The sequence below is a fragment of the Epinephelus moara genome, chromosome 17 (assembly GCF_006386435.1).
Source record: "Epinephelus moara isolate mb chromosome 17, YSFRI_EMoa_1.0, whole genome shotgun sequence".
In the NCBI taxonomy this organism is placed as follows: domain Eukaryota; kingdom Metazoa; phylum Chordata; class Actinopteri; order Perciformes; family Serranidae; genus Epinephelus; species Epinephelus moara.
Window position 1 is genome coordinate 7,662,370 of NC_065522.1, and position 19,765 is coordinate 7,682,134.

The window sequence follows — 19,765 nt, forward strand, 5'->3', positions numbered from 1 at the left end:
TGGAGTGTGTGTAGGTGGCAAAACTAGCGCTGCTTCTTGTTTATGACAATGGAGAGCAGTCGAGGTGGGATTTTTCTCTTTTTAATCCCAGCTCGTTTTTATTTGTTGTTTCTTCGGAAGCACAAACACTGCTGTGTTTAAGGGTTTGATTCCCTCTGGAGCCCCCCCCCCCCTTTGAAATCTATGAGGCTTTGAGATGTTTTGGGTAAATATCCACCAACTGTCTCTTGCTAAAGTTTAAAAATAAAATCACTAACAAGAGAAGTCTTTTCCTAAAAGTGTTGAGCATCTTGCAGCGGAGGTGACACATTGTTTAGTCGCTTTTAGACATTCCACAGATTGGCGCATGCTGTGACATCTGTTTTCACTTACAGAATAAATATTTCATTATTCATGTCTTGTGCGAGCGATGGCACATAAAAGGACACTGATTAAACCTCACCTTTTATTGAACCTTGCAAAGATTTTAGAGACTAATCAGTTATTTCTCACATTAAGTGATTGACCCAAACTCTGGGTGCTTGAAATTATGTTGAGGTCTTTATTCCTTTGCAAGCCAGTCTGTGCCTCACTAAGAATGCAAAAGATCACTAGCAGGTGACTTTATGATTCATTATTTCTTTGCCCAATGACTTGAGCTGAGTCACCATTGACAAATTATAGTCGGAAACTGGTGCCATTTCCTCTAAAGTAAAACCAGTGATCTGAAAATTGTTTTTGAATATCTTTGGAGTGCAGTCAAATAGTGATCAATGACTTCCTGAAATTCAATCTTTTTAAATAGGCAAGTCTTTCGCAGGAGCCAATGAATATGTTTGGTGATAAAATGCTGTGCTGCTTGTTTTCAGGGAGAGGAAGTGCAGCATCAAACATTTTTGTTTTCCTCTCAGTGGTATTATTATTGTAACCCTTCTAATTTTTACAGAGATTTTAAAGTGTGTAGTTGCAGAAGCTTAAGCCAATATTGTGCAATGATAGCAGGAGACATCATAATTTAACAAACTCAACAAGTTCTAAGTTAATAGCAAATGGTTTTATTGTGGCAAGTGGTGGTGTACATCTTTGAAAAGAGTGCTATGAGCGGTGCTGAGCAATGTGCCAAGGTCTGACATCTCTGTATGCAGTTAGACTCTGAATTTTTCATGGAAGTAATACATTTTCTTCAGTATCTTTGTGCTGGTGCTGGCAAGGCAACGGGGCATTGTTAAAGCTTCACTGTTCCCCTTGTAGTCTCAATGCTGCGGATGTTTGACAGCACTTTGATCTTAAACAACCACAAGCTAAGCTGTGGCTTAAGATGCAACAGATGACAATATGCAACCCACATAGCTGCAGATATTATATATACAGCCCTCACCTCAAGAGACGTGAATGACAACCTATTGTGTCAGCCGATAAGACTCTAAAATCTATTTTAGTTTTTTTTCTTCTTTCCAAGGATAGGGGGTAACAAAAACGCATTTGCTTTTTATGGCAAGTTTTCCCCAAACATCTGCAAAGTTGCTTTACTGTAGAATGTCTGCTTGTATAGTTTGTTTTGCAGAGTACAATACATAAGACTTTCATGACTGAATGAATCCATTACGCCTTCTTGCTCACAGATTCAAATGAAAGTTGGGTTTTATTTTAGATCTAATTGTTGCGAGCTGCCTAGACAAACACTGTCTTAAATTGTTGTACCAAAGGACAATGTTGTTATGGGACCTGTTCATACATTCTGCTGGAATAGTCATGTACACGTCACACACTGTATAATAAAGATGGACGACATAGCAGCTCACCAAAAGTGAAGCCAAAACATCTCTATCACCCCCTGATGGCTGGGAGGTATAGGTCATGAAACCCGCCCTCTTCATGTTAGCAGATGGGACATGGGCCAAAATATAAGATTGACACACAAGTCAGATAAATTTTTCCCAAGGGTGGTTTCTGTAATTTAAGGGAATTCTTATCATGATGTACGTTCAAATGTTCATTTTCTGATAGGTTTGGTTACAGTTAGTCATTTGATGCAATAAAAAGGGGGTTTGGCGTCATGATTGATAGCTGTGTGTGCCTTTGAAGTGCCTGCGATCAATGGTGCCGCTAGCAATTGGTCAGACAGCTGTGTGGGCGTGAACTCAATTCCGCAGAGATTGCTACTGCGCAGACAATGGCTCTACATAAAGTCAGCAGTGCAAGATGGCAGTGGGCGTATGTGGGATATTTTGACTTAATTTTTGTGCATTAGGAGCAAGTAAAGACGTGTTGTCCATCGTTATATACAGTCTATGGTTCACCCTAACAACTAGGCATAAGTTTTGAACAATCAAAAAGTGAAAAGAAAGTACAGCAAACTGGAATCAGAGCAGTGGTACATTTTCTCTGATGTCCCAGGTAAATAGCAGTGAGGAAGACCTCTGTTTGGTCAAAGCTTTGATGATAAAACTTAAAAGCACTCGTATTCCAGTGTGCAGGTTCTTCCTGTTGTAATGTTTTCATATGGTCGCTCTCATGATGATAATAAACATTGTATTTTATAGTATTTCCTTCCATAAACTGAAAAACAGGCTCTTTCCATTTCCTGTATCTCTTTTTGACTCTCTGTTCTACATTTAACCAAACTTTTAATACAGTCAACTAGGAAAAGAGCGGTGCATTTAGCAGCACTGAGGAAAGCAACGCACTATGGTCCGAAATAGCCACCTGAAGCAAACTGCTGAATATTTCATACTAATAATCTCCCACAGTATTTGGCCTTTAGGCATGGCTAGACAAGGAGAAAGGTTAAATTGCTTACTGTCTGGTGCTGTCAACGAAAAAGCTAAAGGCCCCTCTCTCAGCAGTTAGTACCAATTATAGCTCAGCTGAGATTCCCAGTGGTTGTAAAGCTGTGTTTCTTGAGCTGAGGTCTTACTGTATGTCTCCAGGAACCTTGGTGACTGGGTGAGATTTTTATCTTAGTTTGGGTCCCAGTTGAATCGTAAACAGTAGAGCCAGGGGCAAAGTTGTAAGACCAACAGTTGGATCCTGTTTCTCTTATATTTTGCAGCTGAATTATGGAGAGTGACAATCATCTGTTTTCTCCACATTGGTGTGGCTGTTAGTATAACTAATTTGGCATAGGTATTTGGGAGATTTACATACAACTCTCTGAGGTTTTTAGTGGTGGTAAATAGTGTTAGTTCAGAGATGGGAGTGGATTTGTGGGGTTTAGCCTCCCTAATTGAGCAGCCACAAAAGGCAAATGTAAGCTGCTTGTATGGAATTTTTGTTTATTAGCAGAGCTCAGAGTGAGCATGCATGTTTGTAGCAATCACTTAGCAAGCAAGAGACAAACACTAGCAATGCTGAGGGTATTAGGCAATTATTTATTGATGTCTTTTCCCCTTTCTTCTTTTCTTTATATCATTCATTGACACCCATCTTCCTTATTCTCTTTTACTTTGACTCTGTACCTTTTTCTCCTCTCTTTGGATCTCTTTTCTTGCCTCCTATTCTTCACTTCCCCTGTTGCTTGCTTTCTAGCAAACAGGCTGAAAGCCTGAAAGATGACACCCCACTGTATCTGTCTCTTATTCTTTGCCACTGTCTTTCACACACAAGCACACACACCAAGATCTCCTACCATCACCCTCTCAGAAAAGAAACCGCAGAACGTCACAAGATGAGAAGAGTTACAAAATTTCACTCCCTCCCTCTGATCAGAAGTCTAAAGGGAGCCCGCGGGGATCTTGAGTGGGAGGAGTAGGTGGTAGCATCGCCACATGGAGGACAGACAGAGAGAAAGAGCAGTGAAAAATGATGAAAAGAGGGCAGGAAGCTCCCTTTTCATTCCTTGTTCCGGGGGAAACGTGAAGAAGAGATGGGCAGTGGGCGGGGATGTTCAGAGAGCTACTGATGAGCAGGAGAGGCCCTGCGGTGAAGTAAGAAATAGGAGGGAAAAGGCAAAATCACACCTGGGACAAAATACGAGAAAAGAAGCGATGTCAGGAATAAAAAGGTGAGGGGAAACAAAATAGAGCATACTGAAAGGAAATGGGGAGAACAAAATAAATATGAGTGATGGAGAGGTGGAGGGGTGAACAGAGAAGACATTGAAGAATCAGAGAGTGAAATTCTCTCAAGTTTTCCAAGAGAGCCTGTCAGTGAAGTACTCCCCTAGTTGCAACAGAAGACACAAGTTAAACGAGGAAAGCTGGCAGAGGTGAAAGGGATCGAGCGAAGGAGTGAGCGGAAACAACTGCAAACAATCATAGGACCATCGAGAGCAAGTACTGAAAGAGCGAAATTGGGGAAAGGGACAGAAATTGGATAAATGGCAAGATGGAGAGAGGATGAGAGTAGCAGAGAGCGGCCAAGAGAGGCGCGCGTATCACAGAATGAGGAGAGGACTGGCAAAATGCAAGTATCTCTGTAGTGATGCATCTGATATCGGAATCTAGGGCACAGTGTGGAGAAGAGATCCAGGTCAAAAATGTGACTTGCTGTACTCTTAATGTAAGAAATTGATCATCCAAAGGGGAAATATAAACATGCAGCATGCAGTTTTTATGCCTCTGGGCTGGCAATAGCCGTGGCTGGAAGCGTTATGTTTCCAGGTTGTCCATCTCTCTGTCTGCCCCATTCTTTTGAACGAGATTTCTCAAGAACGCCTTGAGGAAATATCCACTTGGACTCAAGGAAGAACTGACTAGATTTTGGTCGTCAAGGGTCAAAGGTTAAGATGACTGTGACCTCGTCCATCTCATTCTCATGAACACGATATCTCAAGAATACCCTTTCCTCAACTTATTAGAATTTAGTGATCAAAGGTCAAGATAACTGTGACCTTGCGTCCATCCCATTCTCATGAATGGGATAGCCTTGAGGGAATTTCTTCAGATTTGGCACACACGTCCATTTGGACACAGCGATGAGCTGATTAGAATTTGGTGGTCAAACGTCAAGGTAGCTGTGTTGTCATAAAACATGTTTTTGGCCAAAACTCAAGAATTTGTATGCTATGCATGACAAAATTTCACACAGATGTCTAATAAGATAAAATGATGACGTGATGACATTTAATATCCCAAAGGTCAGTTTCACTGTGACATAATGTTCTGCAAAAACACTTGTCTGGCCGTTATGCAAATCATACCTCAGGAACAAAGGGAGAGACATTTGGTCAGATACTGAATGGGGGCCCAAATCTTGGTAGTCCACCTCGAAACTGTGCTGATTGTACAGATCTTCCATGCTGCCAGGAGGAAGATTTGTGTTAAGCATCCATGTTTTCATAGACATGGATGCAAACTATAACTACAACTTGACTAGTGTGCAGAGGCATACAACTGCAAGGCAGCAATTCTAGTTCTTCTTTCCCCTTAAAAATTGGTCATTAAAATTGTACAAAAAAGCAAAAATCCAATTTTTCATACCTTACATGTTATTTTGTTTGTGTTGTACTAATGGCAATCTTGATCTTAAATTGAACATATATGTTTCTTTGACATACCAGCAATTGATTACATCCTGAAACTCCCGCCATACAGCTATCAAGGTCATCTATATTGTAGTGTTTCAAGAATGATATCAGGTAAACACCGCCTTTACACCTCATGCATGAGCCCCAAGGTTTTGTAACCGCCTACTGCCCTCTGACAAATACAATTCACATTCTTTCTATGGTAGCCTCCACAGCTCACACTGAGCCTGTCCATTCGGCTGTGTGAAAAACGCATCACCTCCATATAGCTCAATTGGCAAAACGTTTACTGACGCTGCCATGGTCAGGGGTCCCATTCCTTGTGTAGCTCAATAGCTAGGTTAGAAGGGTAAGGTGACACTAATACTGCTGGAGGGCTTCTATTCCTACTGGGATAAAAAGCATGTGCACTCATAATACTGCAGGTAATATTGGATAAATGCATCCGGCAAAAGTCACATGTTCTGTTCCTACATGTTTTTCTTTTTGTCTGCAAACTAACTCAAATGCCATTTTAATTTCTTATGACTTTTACCAGATCTTGGAAGAATATTTATAAATTAGAGATGGACAGAAGAAATCTAGAGAGAATAAGGAGGGAGGATAGTCACTGAAAGTAAGGGAGATAATCATTGTCTCTCAATAACATGTTCTCTTACTTAGTGGCTGAATAAGGAGTGGGCGAGAAGAGAGGAAAAATATGTGTGAAGAAGAGTGAGGACAGAGGTGAAGGAGAGAGCTGCTGAATGGAATAAATCTTGTTGTTTTTCAGCATGAAGTTGAAAAATCCCTTTTAATATGTTTCAACGTGAGAATTTTTACATTAAAATCTGAGTTTTGCAAACATGTTCACTACACTAACTCACTGAAAAGCCATCAGTTAGACGTCTGCCGCATAATCAGTGGTGGAATGTAGCTCAAGTACCATACTTAAACACAATATTGAGGTACCTGTATTTCACTTGACTATTTCTTTTTTATCTAACTTAATACTTCTACTCACACTACATCCCAGAGGGAAACACTGTACATTTTACTCCACTACATTTATTTAATAATTTTAGAGATTAGTTAGTTTGCAGATTCAGAAAATCAATAAAGATAATCAACTAATAAATTATGATGCATTATTATAGATTTGAAATGAGCTCCGCCTTTAATAGCTGCAACATTAAAGTGATGTACACAATAATGCGTCAATTATAATCCAATAACATATATTATTTTAAAATGGTACATTTTGCATGATGAGTACTTTTACTCTTGGTACTTGGTACACGGACTGTTACCTGCTGTTCAAACATGATTGGTCAATACTACCCAAGCTACAAATGAAAACCAAAACACTTCTGATACTGCATCCATATGCAAAATCGGTTTATAGAAATTAACATTTAATAGTCTTTCTGCCCTCTGGTATTACTAATTGTACTTATGAAATATCTGAGTACTTCTTCCTCATCTGCTTACATTTACCATTGCATTCAGGTATGTAGTCACACCAAATAATTACAGCCAGACTCTGGGGAAACATTTTAATATGCAGCTGTTGAGCAAGAGAAATGAAAGGGGCATTTAGGTAGAGGCAGGAGTGGGGAGGAAAGGAGAAAATGAATCAAAGGAATAAAATGGATAGGGACAAGGTCAGAGGGGAAAAAAATGAAATGCCAAAATATATTTGGGTGATATAATAAAAGCGGAGAGATGAATTTTAATATGAAATTGTAAGAGTGGGTAGGTGGAGTGGTACTGACATGGTAGCCAAAAGTGGGAGTGACAGTGAGATACATTAAAATTAGAGAGAAAAAGGGAAAGAATCAGGGAAAAAGAGAAGACGGTTAATATCCCTCAAGAGAGCATGACACCGAGAGACTAAAGGTATTTCCTCACAGTCCGGAGAGCAGAATAAAATGAGTGAAAGACAGCCGAAGCGAACTGGCAAAACAATGAGAGATGCAAGCGAAGGAGCACGGGGTCAGGGAGAGATGGAGATTAGGAGCGAATGTGGTGAACAAAGAATTGAATGAGAAGTCGGTGAAGGTGAGGGAGAGAGAAAATTAGATAGACGGCTGAATTAAAGATAGTGGAGAGAAAGTAAGAGAAAGATGGAGAGAGAGGAAATGATGCATTTAACTTTGTAGGAGGCTCGGCATCTTCTATCATTTTAGCAATTCTCTAGTTTGAGCATCGCTTCTCCACCTTTGTCTTCCTTCTTTGTGTCTTCTGTCATCTCTATTTCTCTTTCATTTCCTCTCACATCTGTTCCATTAAAGGTGCTCTGTGTAGCATGTCATTATCAAATTAACTCAGCTACCTGGGCATAATTAAACACACTATAGCTGAGACTGTCGGTGTGTGCGGTATCGCTAATGCTGGTGTTTATCGCCACAACGTGGGGGTATCAGTTTTACACAAATTGGATACTTGCTTCCTGTCCAGTGTCTGTCAGCAGTTCTAGGAACCAAAAAAAAGTAATAGAAGTAGAAGCTGGTTTTCTTTATCGTGTATTTAGATAAGGCAAATGGTAATTTCCCTCTCCTTTGCTGCTGTAGTACTCCAGTTCTCTTCCCCACTTCCTTCATCGATCTCTGCCTTCACAGCTACTCCCACCTCCCTCCCTCTCTTTGCTCCTCTATTTCCAATCAATCTTTTATCTACCTCTCTTCTGCTATCTCTCTATCTCTATCTCCTCATCTTTCAATCCTCTTTTCCTACTCTCCCACTGTCTCTCATCTTCTCCACGCTATGCTGAGTTGTTGAGGAGTCCTGACAACGTTGAGTTCAACAGTAACTGACAGCATATGATGAAGTGATGTTAAGAGGGAGAAGATAGTTTCTGTATGTCTTTACTCCGCCGGTCTGAACCATCCAGGCAAAAATGTTGTAAATGCTTTGAATTAGTACGTAGTAATTCTCAGAGAATCCCATCAAAACATGGTAACACTTGCACAAAATTAGCTTTCTGTAGCCATCAGCCTTGATCATTCACTCTTCTGACGATCTGTACTCATCATTGGAGCCTACTTTCCCCAGAGCCTGGTTACCCAAAATAGTAAACTGAAAAAACATAAATAAAAACAAGACAGAAACACAGATTAATGTCTGGTTGGCCATGGATTCCATATGTTCAAGACTGGTTTGAAGTATCAAAGTGGCACTATGTTACCATCATTATTGTGAATATCAAACAATAGAGTTGCATGATGGTTCATCAGCTAATGCAGGAACATTCAAATTAAGAGCTGTCAACTCCAAAGAACAATATCCCTGAAGGTATACTGTGCAGGATTTTTCCAAAGAAGATTGTATAGATTCATACAGTTGTAATCTCTGTTGGGTTGGCTTTTACTTTCACTCCTTATACTGTTTACACACAGTACCCGACAATTTCTGCACGGCATAATAGGGTCCAGAATTCAAGAGCTTTGCAGAAAAGCTTTACAGGAAATTTAAAGAGACAGACTAAAATGGCACAGCTGTAGTGCACTCGTAGCCAGATGACATGCACATATGGTAAAAGAACAGTCATGTATTATAATGAAGTCTGTTATAGAACAGAAGGTCAAAATGTGAAAGTGCTTTATACTCAAAAGTAACATTTTAATCAAGTGCAGGAAAGATTTATATATTTTCTAGCCTCTCAAGTAAAAACTGTTTTTTGGTTGTGTGTATTGTATTATTTGTAGCTGTAGATTTAAAAATAACTGTCTCACTCTTTCACACTACTTTAAATTCACTAACTCTTGCTGACAATTTCAGTTAAAGCGATTAATTAGATGTGACTCCTACTGCCACTTCATCCTTTGAGGGGTTCTAAATGTGTCGCATATTTGTGGGAGACTGCATCTAATGAATAAATGACGATTTAAGACATTACCATACCGAACTCATTTTTAAAAGCATTTTTTGACAATGACAAATAGAAACAAATTTGTCTTCTCCATGGCCACCAATTTCTTTTATCTTCACATTTGTAATCTCTTAAATATTATCGGCCATGCAGAGTTAAAAAGCTCTGTAGTCAATGTTAAATGTTCAAGAGGATATCAAGGTTGAATTAATCTTAACTCAATATTCAACTGAAATCTACATTTGTTCTTAAATAGTGTTTTCTTTGTTTTTATGTGCCCATTAATTCATACAAACCTGTTTTTTAGTGTCTGAGCATTTCTTTTGCAATATTACTACAGTCTCTCTTCTCAATAGAGTTGTGTCCCTGTAAGTTACAATGTCGGCACTTATTAAGTCAGTTTGAGCCTCGGCTATGTTATAGAAGGCTTAGTCATGTTCTAAAGGAACTCAGGGATTATCTCTTAGACCTGAGGTCCATTCAGCTGTTTTGTATTTTTCGACTTGTGTACTGCTCTAAGGACTTTATCAAAAGAGTTCAACTAATGATTTCAGACTGTATTCGTGACACAGCTGCATAGTTGCCATGGTAATGTCATTGGTCAGTAATCATAGTTTGATGTGAATTCTTGGTACCTTTTGACTGTGGTGCAGAGCTGGTTGAACTGATTTCTACTCTACTCTATCAGCGTGTTGCAGAACTGGTCCGACTGGTTTCTAGTGCAAGAGGTGCAGACTCTTGATGCACCCTGAGTCAGCAGTTACTCAGCAGACTGCAGGGGAATGCATCATACCTTGATCATAACTGCAAATGTCAGAGGAAGTTTGGCTACAGGCAGCCGTGGCCTTTCAAGACACACAAATATACACTCTCGCACACTCACACACACACACGTGCACGCAGAAACACGCAACCTCGACTGCCACAAGGTTATCTTGTAAATGCATATATATGCATATTTGTGTATGCGTGTGTTATAAGGTGAGTTTGTGTGTAGATGTGTGTTTGTTACTCAGCATTTTTTTAATTAGTCAAATTGGGCCAGGGTTTTGCCTTCGGCGGAGAAAGCAGAGGGAGGGGTGGTGTGCTGTGCTGTGTTGTTCTTGCCCGTCACACACAAGTGCACACACACATCCACTGACTCTCTCTTTCTCAAAGGTGACTAGCACAGACTCAGTCCTGATTTTAATGTGGCCACTTATGAGTTTCAAATCAAATTGTCCTCCAACCTGATGTCCTGGGACACACACACGCACATGGACACACTCTCCCTCTCTACTTTATTTCTCCTGGTGTCACTTTTGATGGCGTCAAATTAGGACACTGTGTCCGGTGATGTCTAATGTGCAAAGCTCATGAGGCAGGTGAACATATTAACCCTTGTTGCACAAACAACACCACACACACCAGTTACCCTGTCTCATTTGATCCTGCTCTGGTGAGAGGATCTTTTATCTTCTTGGCAATAAACTTTGGGAAAGGACTTAGGTGACAAAAATAACACACACAAAATGAGCACATTCAGCGAAACACACACACACACACACTCTGAAAGCTTAACACAATGACCTCCCTCTTCATTCACTTCTCTCCCTCTCTCCCTTGCTCATCATCATCTATTTGTCCATCTTCTAGGTGTGTCAGCATTCTCACATTCCCCCCTCTCTCCCTCTCCACATCCTTCACACACTCCATTTTGGGCTTTTAGCAGCGTCCGCAAAGGGCTTAATAGAAAATGAAAACATGCCTCTCTGCTTTTCTCTCTCTTTTCGCATATGTGAGGCTTTATTTTCCTTTAAGCATTACTTTTGATATTTGAATTAAATTACTCCCTATAATGCTAATAATGCTGATGCAACTGAGAAAGAACGCCAGGCTGCAGCTCTGTGCAGCATTCAGCACCTTTCAGCTCACTGTTGGATTCCTACCTCCCAGATGCCTCCCCATGGAGGTATTCTGGGAACATCCACTGGGATGAGAACCAGAGGCAAACGCTGAACATGCTGGTGGGTTTACGTTTCCCATCTAGCCTGGGAATTCCTTGGGATCCCCTAGTAAGAGCTAAACGCTGTGGCTTTGGAAAAGGAGGTTCAGGCTACCATGTTTCACCTGTTGCCACGTGACCCAAATAAAGAAAACGGATAATTGAATGGATGTTTATGTTTGCTAGTTCATGTTTTCAAATTTACTGCTGTCTCTTCTTCTGCTCATCTGTATTTTTAGAAGTTTAATTAGCTCTGTTCAGTTGCAGATTGCTGCCAGCTCAGGCCTTTGCTTCCCTGCTAAATTAGTGTTTAACTCAGCTGCAGGGAGCAGTGAAAGGCTCTTGTAATGGTTAGACCGTCTGAAACCAGCAGATATGGTTGGTAATAACAAAGCATCAGAATCGTGATCCATTAGTCTGACAGCTTGGAGTTCTTTTTCTGTTTCTCAATCTGTTTGTTGTCACTTCAGCCCTCTTTCCTATTCCACGCTTCATATCAAATCTGTTCTGTTTTTAGTCTTTTTTGTTTACTCTTATCTTTTTCGTCTTTTCTAAATGCATTTCCATCTGTTCTTGGAGCTATTGATCTCCCTCTTTTCTTCATTTTGCCTCTCTTTTATGCTCTGTTTTTCTCATGCCATCTTTTCTGTCTCATATGCTGTTTTTAATTACCTCAAGAAGGTTCACCCTTACCTTCTAATCAACTCCACTGACTGACATGTAAACAACATTTTGCCACACAGACATGCAGCCTCTTTGACTCACAAGTTTGCCTTGAGCTCAGAACATTTTCAGACTGAATCATCTTCACATTTCTTATCAAATCCAAATGAAACCAAGAAGCTAGCATGTTTATGTTTATCTGTATCCAAGTTACAAATAGATAGCTGATTTAAATAGCGCTCAATTGTCTTAAAATTTGGTTTCGGCACTTTGTGATTACTAAACCACAAAAACACAGACAAACAATGTCATTCTGTAAAATCTTTTTTTTTACACATACACACTTTTGTGCAACATCCGTGAACACATGGCAAACACACATGACACACAACTTACTCCCTTGTGTTAATGAGTCCGTCTCTGTTCCATACATGTAATTTTTATTATTTATATCAAGTCCAGAGAACAATATTGACTTTGGCAAAATGAAATAAAAACAGAAAGGAAACAACAGTAATGATTAAAGTCATTGTTATTAATGTAGTTGGCTCTGTTTTGTAGGCATCTGTTTGTGTGTGTCTATCTTTTGGGGTGTGTGCGCTTGCCAGTTAGTGTGTTTTGTGCTGTGTGTGCTTCTTCAATATCTGTTTTGATCTTTTTCTGCCTAGTTATAATCAACATTTTTTTATGTTCTAATCATGAAGATTTTTTGCCTAAAACAAAAAATCACACGTTTTTATATTTTTGTATTTGATCCTAACATCATTCCCCAGAAAACTTTGAAAAACAGAAACACATGGTGCGACAAGTAACATCATTTTATATATATATACTATATATATGTACTTTCAAGTTTTCTCTTTTCATTTTTTCTCTTTGATAGAAGTTTTTAAGAGTCTCTGTGGTGTGTGCCATTGGATCAGTCATCCCATATTAAGTTTTACAAAGTCTTGAAGAGTTTATATCATTAGTTGCTTCCATAGGGGTTCTGTCATTTTTTTTTAAATCTGCTTCCTTTCTGAAAACATTCACTGTTTGGATTTAAAGTGAATCCATGTGGCACAAAGGAGTCTGAAGTCACAAAAAATGAATTTGAAATTCCCCCTGTAATGCTTGCTGCTTTCTGACCATGCTACATTGCTGGAAATAGCGATTTACTTGCTTTTAACTTCACTTTGGGTGGACCGCAAATCTCAAATTTTTACATTTATTCCTTTTACAGCATGTCCAGAAAGCGCTAAACCTTATTAAACACAAATGGAGTCTGGTTGACTGGATTGCCCCTCACAAACATTCATATACATGTGTGCACACTAACAACACACAGGCACACGTACGCACATCCTGTCCCTGATCCGTCAATGCATGCACACTTATGCATCCATTAGCATTATTCATTTGTTTGGTCCATTATCATCCGACATCCAGTAAGATCTTGTCTTTCAGAAATGCACACGTGCATATGTTCCATCCTGCATCCCTGTCTGCTCCATTTTGTAATCCATATCGACTCCATTGTAATCCCAATGTCTTTCTTTTAATAATGTCTGTGCTGCACTCGCTCTTTCCAGCCGGTATCGATTGATCATGTCCAATGCACCCAGCTCTGTATTTATGCTGCCATAATCCGCAGGCACGGCAAGCCAAAATCATTGTCCAGCCACAGAGGACACATAAAAGTCACATTCATTGTGTTTTGGAAAAAGAGTTTCAAAATGGCCATCAGTGTTGGAGTCAAAAACAAGATAACAAAGCAGGACTATGTCATCCAAATCTTCTTCTTTTTTATTTTTTATTTTATTACTGTTGTATTTCTGTCAGAGAGGAGTGTCTCTCCAGTATTACCAGTTGTGTTGTTGTTTTTGATCCAGTGTAAACCCTCGTGGTGTTGTGGGGGCTGAGGCCCTGGAGAGTTGAAGTGTTAGCAAGAGTCTGGTTCTATTAGTGTAAAGGCTTTACTGAGATCCATGCTGAGCTCACGCCATCTCTGTCTCTGCTGTATAACCTTTGTTCTGTTGCTCTATTGATGTGTTCCCCTGTTTGATTATGTCTCTCCCTTTGTGCCTATATATATCACTGACATTGTCTGTTCTTACAGCTGTCACTCTCTTTGTCGTGATTTCTCTGAGTTGTGTTTTTTTGTTGTCACTTTTTTTCCTATCTTGTATCACTTAATATTAACCGATACATCTTAAGTTCAGCTTTGAGTTATTAAAGACCATTTTAAAACACACAACTGTTATAATTTTCCCACTTTTCCCTTTTCCTCTCACATCCCTCTCCACACTTATTTTTCCGCCCATCACTCTTCAGGTCAGCTTGAGGAGCCTCTTAAAAATCTTCACCTGACTTCCAGGTACCCCTCACTTCCTTTTTTTTTTTGCAGCAGCAGCACAAGTGAGACTCTAATCAATTTTACTCTCGTCCCTTCGTCTAAACTCACAACCTCCCCCTCCTCATCTGCAATCACTTCATCTTCCCTGTCGTGCTCCCTCAGTTTCTCCCCTGACTCCACCTCTTTGCCCCCTTCAAATCAAGATCCCATTCAAACAGTCTCACAGACCCTTTGTCCCTCTTACTTTTTTCTTTACATTCCAGATCCCCCTACACAACACTTTCCTCCAGTTCTTCAGCACTCCTTCCGTCCTTCCCTGTTTGTCTCCCCCTGTCTTTTACACTGCTCGCTTTCCCGGTAGAAATCCCAGTGTTAGAGTTGGAATTGGTGGTGTTATAAGCGTGAATGTATCCCCGCTGGAACTCACAGCGAGCCCCAAAGCCGGCACCGCTTTCAGTCTCGTCGCTGGTCGTCGAAGATGTTGTGCTTGTCGTAGAAGCGCACTGCACCAGCATTCCATGGAGAGACTGGCTCCGCCTCGTCCAGATCACGCTCAGTCGCTTGGCATAATTCACAGCACCGTAGCGCTTGGCAACAGTTGCAGCAGCATCAGTCGCTAGGGCGACAGAGGAGCCCATATCCAGCGAGTGCCGCCGTTTGCTAACTGTCCCACAAGCAGGGCTTAGGGGGGACAGGGGGCTCTGATAAGCCTGTGAGGAGTTCCATTTGTCCCTGCCTCGGGGACTGATTCTCCAGTCCAACAAATCTGAGTCTCTTAGGGGTGCAGCCAGAGAGAAACTGGCACGATTGGTCAGTTCTCGCTCCAGACGGGGTTTTGGGCGATCCCTGGAGTGTGACTGACGGGGCAGGGTGGATGAAGGGGAAGGGGAATAGTAGAGGGGAGTTCTGTCACTTTCAGGGGTGTATGGCGGCGCCTTCTCCAGCTTCCTTTGCCTCACCACCAATGCCATCTCACTTCCTGCCCCTGTTGTTGTGGAAACAACCCCCCCAGCTGAAAGAAACTGCTCCAGGTTGACTTTAGGCTTGGGCCTGGGCTTTGGAGGGAGTTTTGGAGGCAGAGAGGAAGCAGAATCAGCGTCTTCCTTCTCCTTCTCTTTGTCTTTGTCCTTCTCCTTGTCCTTCTCCCCTCCTCTCTTGGATGGCAGACCATTGGGCAGGACCACCATCATCATGTCCCCAGAACCATTAGATTGGTAACACCCACTACTGTTTCCCCCTTTGTCCCCGCCCCCTACGCCTCCACCCTGACAACAGGCCCCGCCTCCTGCCTCAGTGTTGCCATTATGGCATATCATGTGGTCGCCATGATTGCAGACACGGTGGCGAACCATAAGCGCCACAGTGAACACGAGCAGGGTGACGACAACAACACCGCCAACCAATATGGTCAGCGTCCCGCCCAGGAAATGGGCTTGGAGAGAGCGGCAGGCTGGGTAAACATCCTTGGTGGAGAACGTGGCACAGCCCAGGACTTTTGTTGCTGCTAATGATGTAACTGTGTCATCAAAAATGGCCAGCACACACAGGTTATAGTCCACACCTGAGACCAAGTTCTTCAACAGGAAACGGTCACTGGTCGATGGTAGAATTCTAAAGAGGGACAAAAGAAAGGAAAAAAATAGAGGTCAGTTAAATGCACATGCATGCTGTGCATGGGCTATGTGGTGAAATGTAAAATATCTGCAGTAACTCAAAGCTTAGCACGAATATTCTAACAATTGTGGAAGTAAGGAGAAAGGGTTGAATATTGGAAAAGAAGCAGAGGAAAGGAGGGCTGCAAGGATGGCTAGAAACAGCGCAGAAGTGGATACTGCAGGAGGGGGAGAGAGGGAAAATGAGGCTATTGATGGAGAGCGCGCCCAGGGAACATGAAAAGAGAACTCTGTCTGCTCATTTGGAGTGCAAGGCTGTGTGTATGTGTGCGTGCTCGTACTTGAATCCCTGCGAGAAGCAAACGTCAAGCCATTTTGTGGGACCTCACATTTAAAAAAGAGGCCATTTTAGGTTTAACGGTCAGGGCTAGGATTACAGTGAAGGTGGCACATTCTGTGGTTTTGATTAGTGTTTATAGGAAATGATTGTGTCAATGTATTGCCGTGAAGTGAGGGTGTGTTTTGTTGTATTTTGACTGCAAATGCACTCCTGCGTGTGTCTGTAATGAGTGAGTGCTTGCGTGGGATAATAAAGAGAGAAGTGCTTTGAATGTGTCCTCATTTTAAGTGTTCGAGCAGCCGTTAGAACTAACAAACAGGGGAGAGGTGAACAATAGAGAGATGGAGAGAGGGGGAAAAAACAACGAAGAGAGGTGGTGATGAGAACGGAGGGGCACAGGCTTTACGTAAGTTGTATGTCTCAGTGTGTGCAAGTGTTGAGGCTTTTTGTATTTAGGACACACTAGAATAAAAATCTGTGTATTTTTCATGACAGTGGGTTTGTGTATGTGACGTGAGGGTAGAGTATGTGTGGGAGACTGTAGCACAGCTCAAGTGTCTGTCGCTGATGGGTATGAATTTGCCCTCTGCTGTCCAACCCTCTTGTGTGGGCAAGTTTGTGTATATCTGTGTTGCTACCATGAATATTTTGTCAGTGATTTATTTTTCTTTCCTTCTCCTGCCATTTTTGGCCTCGGATTCCCTCTTTTTCCTCTAGCTCTTCTCTCTACATCAAAGGGCTTATTTGTATCGTCTGTTGCTAACCATTCCCGCTCCCTTCAGTCTTGAGCTACATCCTATAAATGCCATATTGTGTGACTCAGACACCAGGAGAGCCACTACAGAAGCCCCCCCTAACCTTTGCCTGTTTAAAATGCATTCGAAATAAAGAGACCAAGGACAGTAACAACTCAGCCTACAGGTACGTGCGTAATTCTTGGGTGTAATTTAGCTGCTGTTAAGCAAATAACACAAGTGGAATGAGTTTGACAATTCTCACAAATGTATTTATATCAGTGTTGAAGAAATGATGAGATTAGGGGGCCTTGAGAAACAAAAGAGGCGGCCTACTCAGAGCAAACCAGGGGGGCAGACCAATGGATTTGGGTTACAGTACAGCTAAGTAGGAATATTGATCTCTGATTTCCACTGCCTTCTCAAGGCTTAAAAGTGAACAAAATTGAAATTTTCTGAACAAATGCCTAGAATATCAACTATTGCACAGGTATAATTTAGGATTAAAAGTGTTTTCTCAGTTACGCTGCCTTAGCAAATCTCCTAGAGTGATTTGAATAGCAAGCACTGGCACAGAAATACCTTCAAACTCCTTATTTCCAGCAGAAGCTCAGTATGATTTCTTAAGGCATTACAATGCCCTGCAAGCACCAGTATAATCTTAACAGACATCATGCGGCCTCATTAAAATCAGCCTCATCCAGTGGTCATTAGGTCGCTTTAGATTTCTTTCTGATGTTGCAAATTCACTATTCAAAATATTCTTAGCAAAGGAGCCAGGTGTGTGGTTACCATGGCAAAGGCTGGCTCAACAGTGCAGTACTAAGCATCTCTTCATGCCAACTCCACACATTAAACACTCTGTTTTTATGACCAGACAGCTTCCCCGGATTCATTTCCCAGAATTAGTCATTTCTTTCTTTTCGACGAGCCAACGCTGACATAAAACCCGTCTCGTTGGATCACAGCAGACTCACAACAGAAAATGAAACAATAAAACTGCTGCAAGTGCTGCTATCCATTCTCACTCCTGAAATAGTTGAATAAGTTTGGAAGTCTCCTTCAATTAATGTCTTCACTAAAGGAACTGCTATTCTTCAAGGTGTCAGGCAGCTCTGCGAAATGATGGACAGTGACTGTATTGCGAGGCCTGAGACTTCAGAGCAATAACTGAAATTGGGAAAGAAAGTAGCAAAGTGGAGCTTTGAGTGAGAACTTTTTATATTCCTACAGCAAAGAGTACGGCATCTTAAGATGTGAAATCAAACCAAAGCATTATAACCAAATATCGCAGGAATGGAAACCCAAAATGAAAGCCTGTCTTGGGCAATCAGTCACACTGTGGAATATTGAATTGCCCCGTAAAGTCCACTAGTACTAAGACAGTCGGTGCTCAATCAGATTTCTCGCATGAAATATGCAAGAAGCAGCCCTGAGTAAAGCTACCGCCGCCTCCGTTTCTGCATAAAAGGCCTTGGTCATATTATAGGCTTATAAAAGGCCCTTAGAAATATTACCATGGTGTCAGTTCATCCAGAGCCTTTATGCCTCTGTGTATAATTGATAGAATCGACGAGGCAGAGCGACTTGACCATCACTGTGGGGAGTAGCGTGCTGGGCTGAGGGGGCTTGCTCCTGTAACAAAGGTTATATTTAAATGGGTTCTGATTCACTGTCTGGTGCACACTGGTTTCTCGTGTTCTTTACCCATTTCGCCCAGTGTCTCAATTCGATTATTATTGCTTTCGCATGCTTTATTGGCTTCAGTATTGTCTTATACAAGCAATATTTGTGCTGATTCCCTTTCGACTTGCTGATATGCAGTTGCATTATGAATTGTGCTGCACAAAATCAATGTGTATATATCAATGTGTATATGTGCATCAACATGAAACAACTGAAAGCTTTCTGCAGTCTGTGCTACGTACTGTATAATACACTGGTATACAGCATCAACAATAATTGTGGCCATGACTCACACACACGCACCTTGACTGAATCCTTGAGTCATATTTCTAATCCCACCATTCACTGCCCCTTTCTTTATTCCCTCTATCCTCCATCTTTCCCTCTATCCTTCCTTTCAGCTCTTTTTCGATCCTCCCCTCCCTCGATCTATCTTCCTTATTCTTTATCCATCGTCTTTTATGAAGAGATTTTCTTCCTTTTCGCTGATCAGTCCCTCACCCTTATCTCTCCGTATCCTCTGCCCTTTTCATTGCTTTGTAATCGCCTGCCCTGTCTTTCCCTCTACTGAAATCTGCAGCTGTGCACTCCTTTTTTGTTCCATTTTCGACCTCTTTCTTGGGACCTTTTCACCATTTGACTTATATTTTTAGTTATGTTCGCTGCCTCTGCACCTCCTCTCCTTCTTTGTCTCTCTCTCTCTGTCTTTTACCTCCACTGTGTTTCTGCAGCCAATCAGCTCGGCTCACTGCAAATCCTTCTGCTATTCTCACAGGGCTCTACCTGACCCCCCAGCCTCTTTCCTTTTCACTGTCATTGTACTATGTCTCTATTAGATACAGCTATAACCGTGTACCATTATTTAGCGTCCAAGGTCACTCCTCCTCTCCTCTTCTCGTCCTCTTCCTCTCCATGATTTCCTCTTTAGCTACCTCTGCTCCTCCTCCCTCTTCTTCTCTTCCTTTATCCCCATCACCTCTCCATCTGCCCTCATCTTATATTTCTCGTCCTCCCTCTCTTCCTTTCCCCCTGTTGCTATATCACCACTCCTCTCCTCTGCCCCACCACCTCTCCCTTTCCTTATGAGATCGTGAATCACTCTCTAGATGTTTTT

At 41.5% G+C, this 19,765-nt stretch overlaps 2 protein-coding genes across 2 annotated transcripts in view; one reads left to right on the top strand and one right to left on the bottom strand.

The window, feature by feature from the left end:
- pcxb (pyruvate carboxylase b) overlaps positions 1–19,765 on the top strand; it is a 345,950-nt gene that overhangs the window by 188,542 nt on the left and 137,643 nt on the right. The gene's annotated exons all lie outside the window — the stretch shown is intronic.
- The window catches only part of LOC126404556 (leucine-rich repeat and fibronectin type-III domain-containing protein 4), a 38,716-nt gene continuing 31,417 nt past the window's right edge, over positions 12,467–19,765 (bottom strand). The window contains exon 7 of the mRNA XM_050067844.1: positions 12,467–15,889. Coding sequence (XP_049923801.1) covers positions 14,548–15,889 — 1,342 coding nt within the window. The 3' untranslated portion in view covers positions 12,467–14,547. The remainder of the gene's footprint in view (positions 15,890–19,765) is intronic.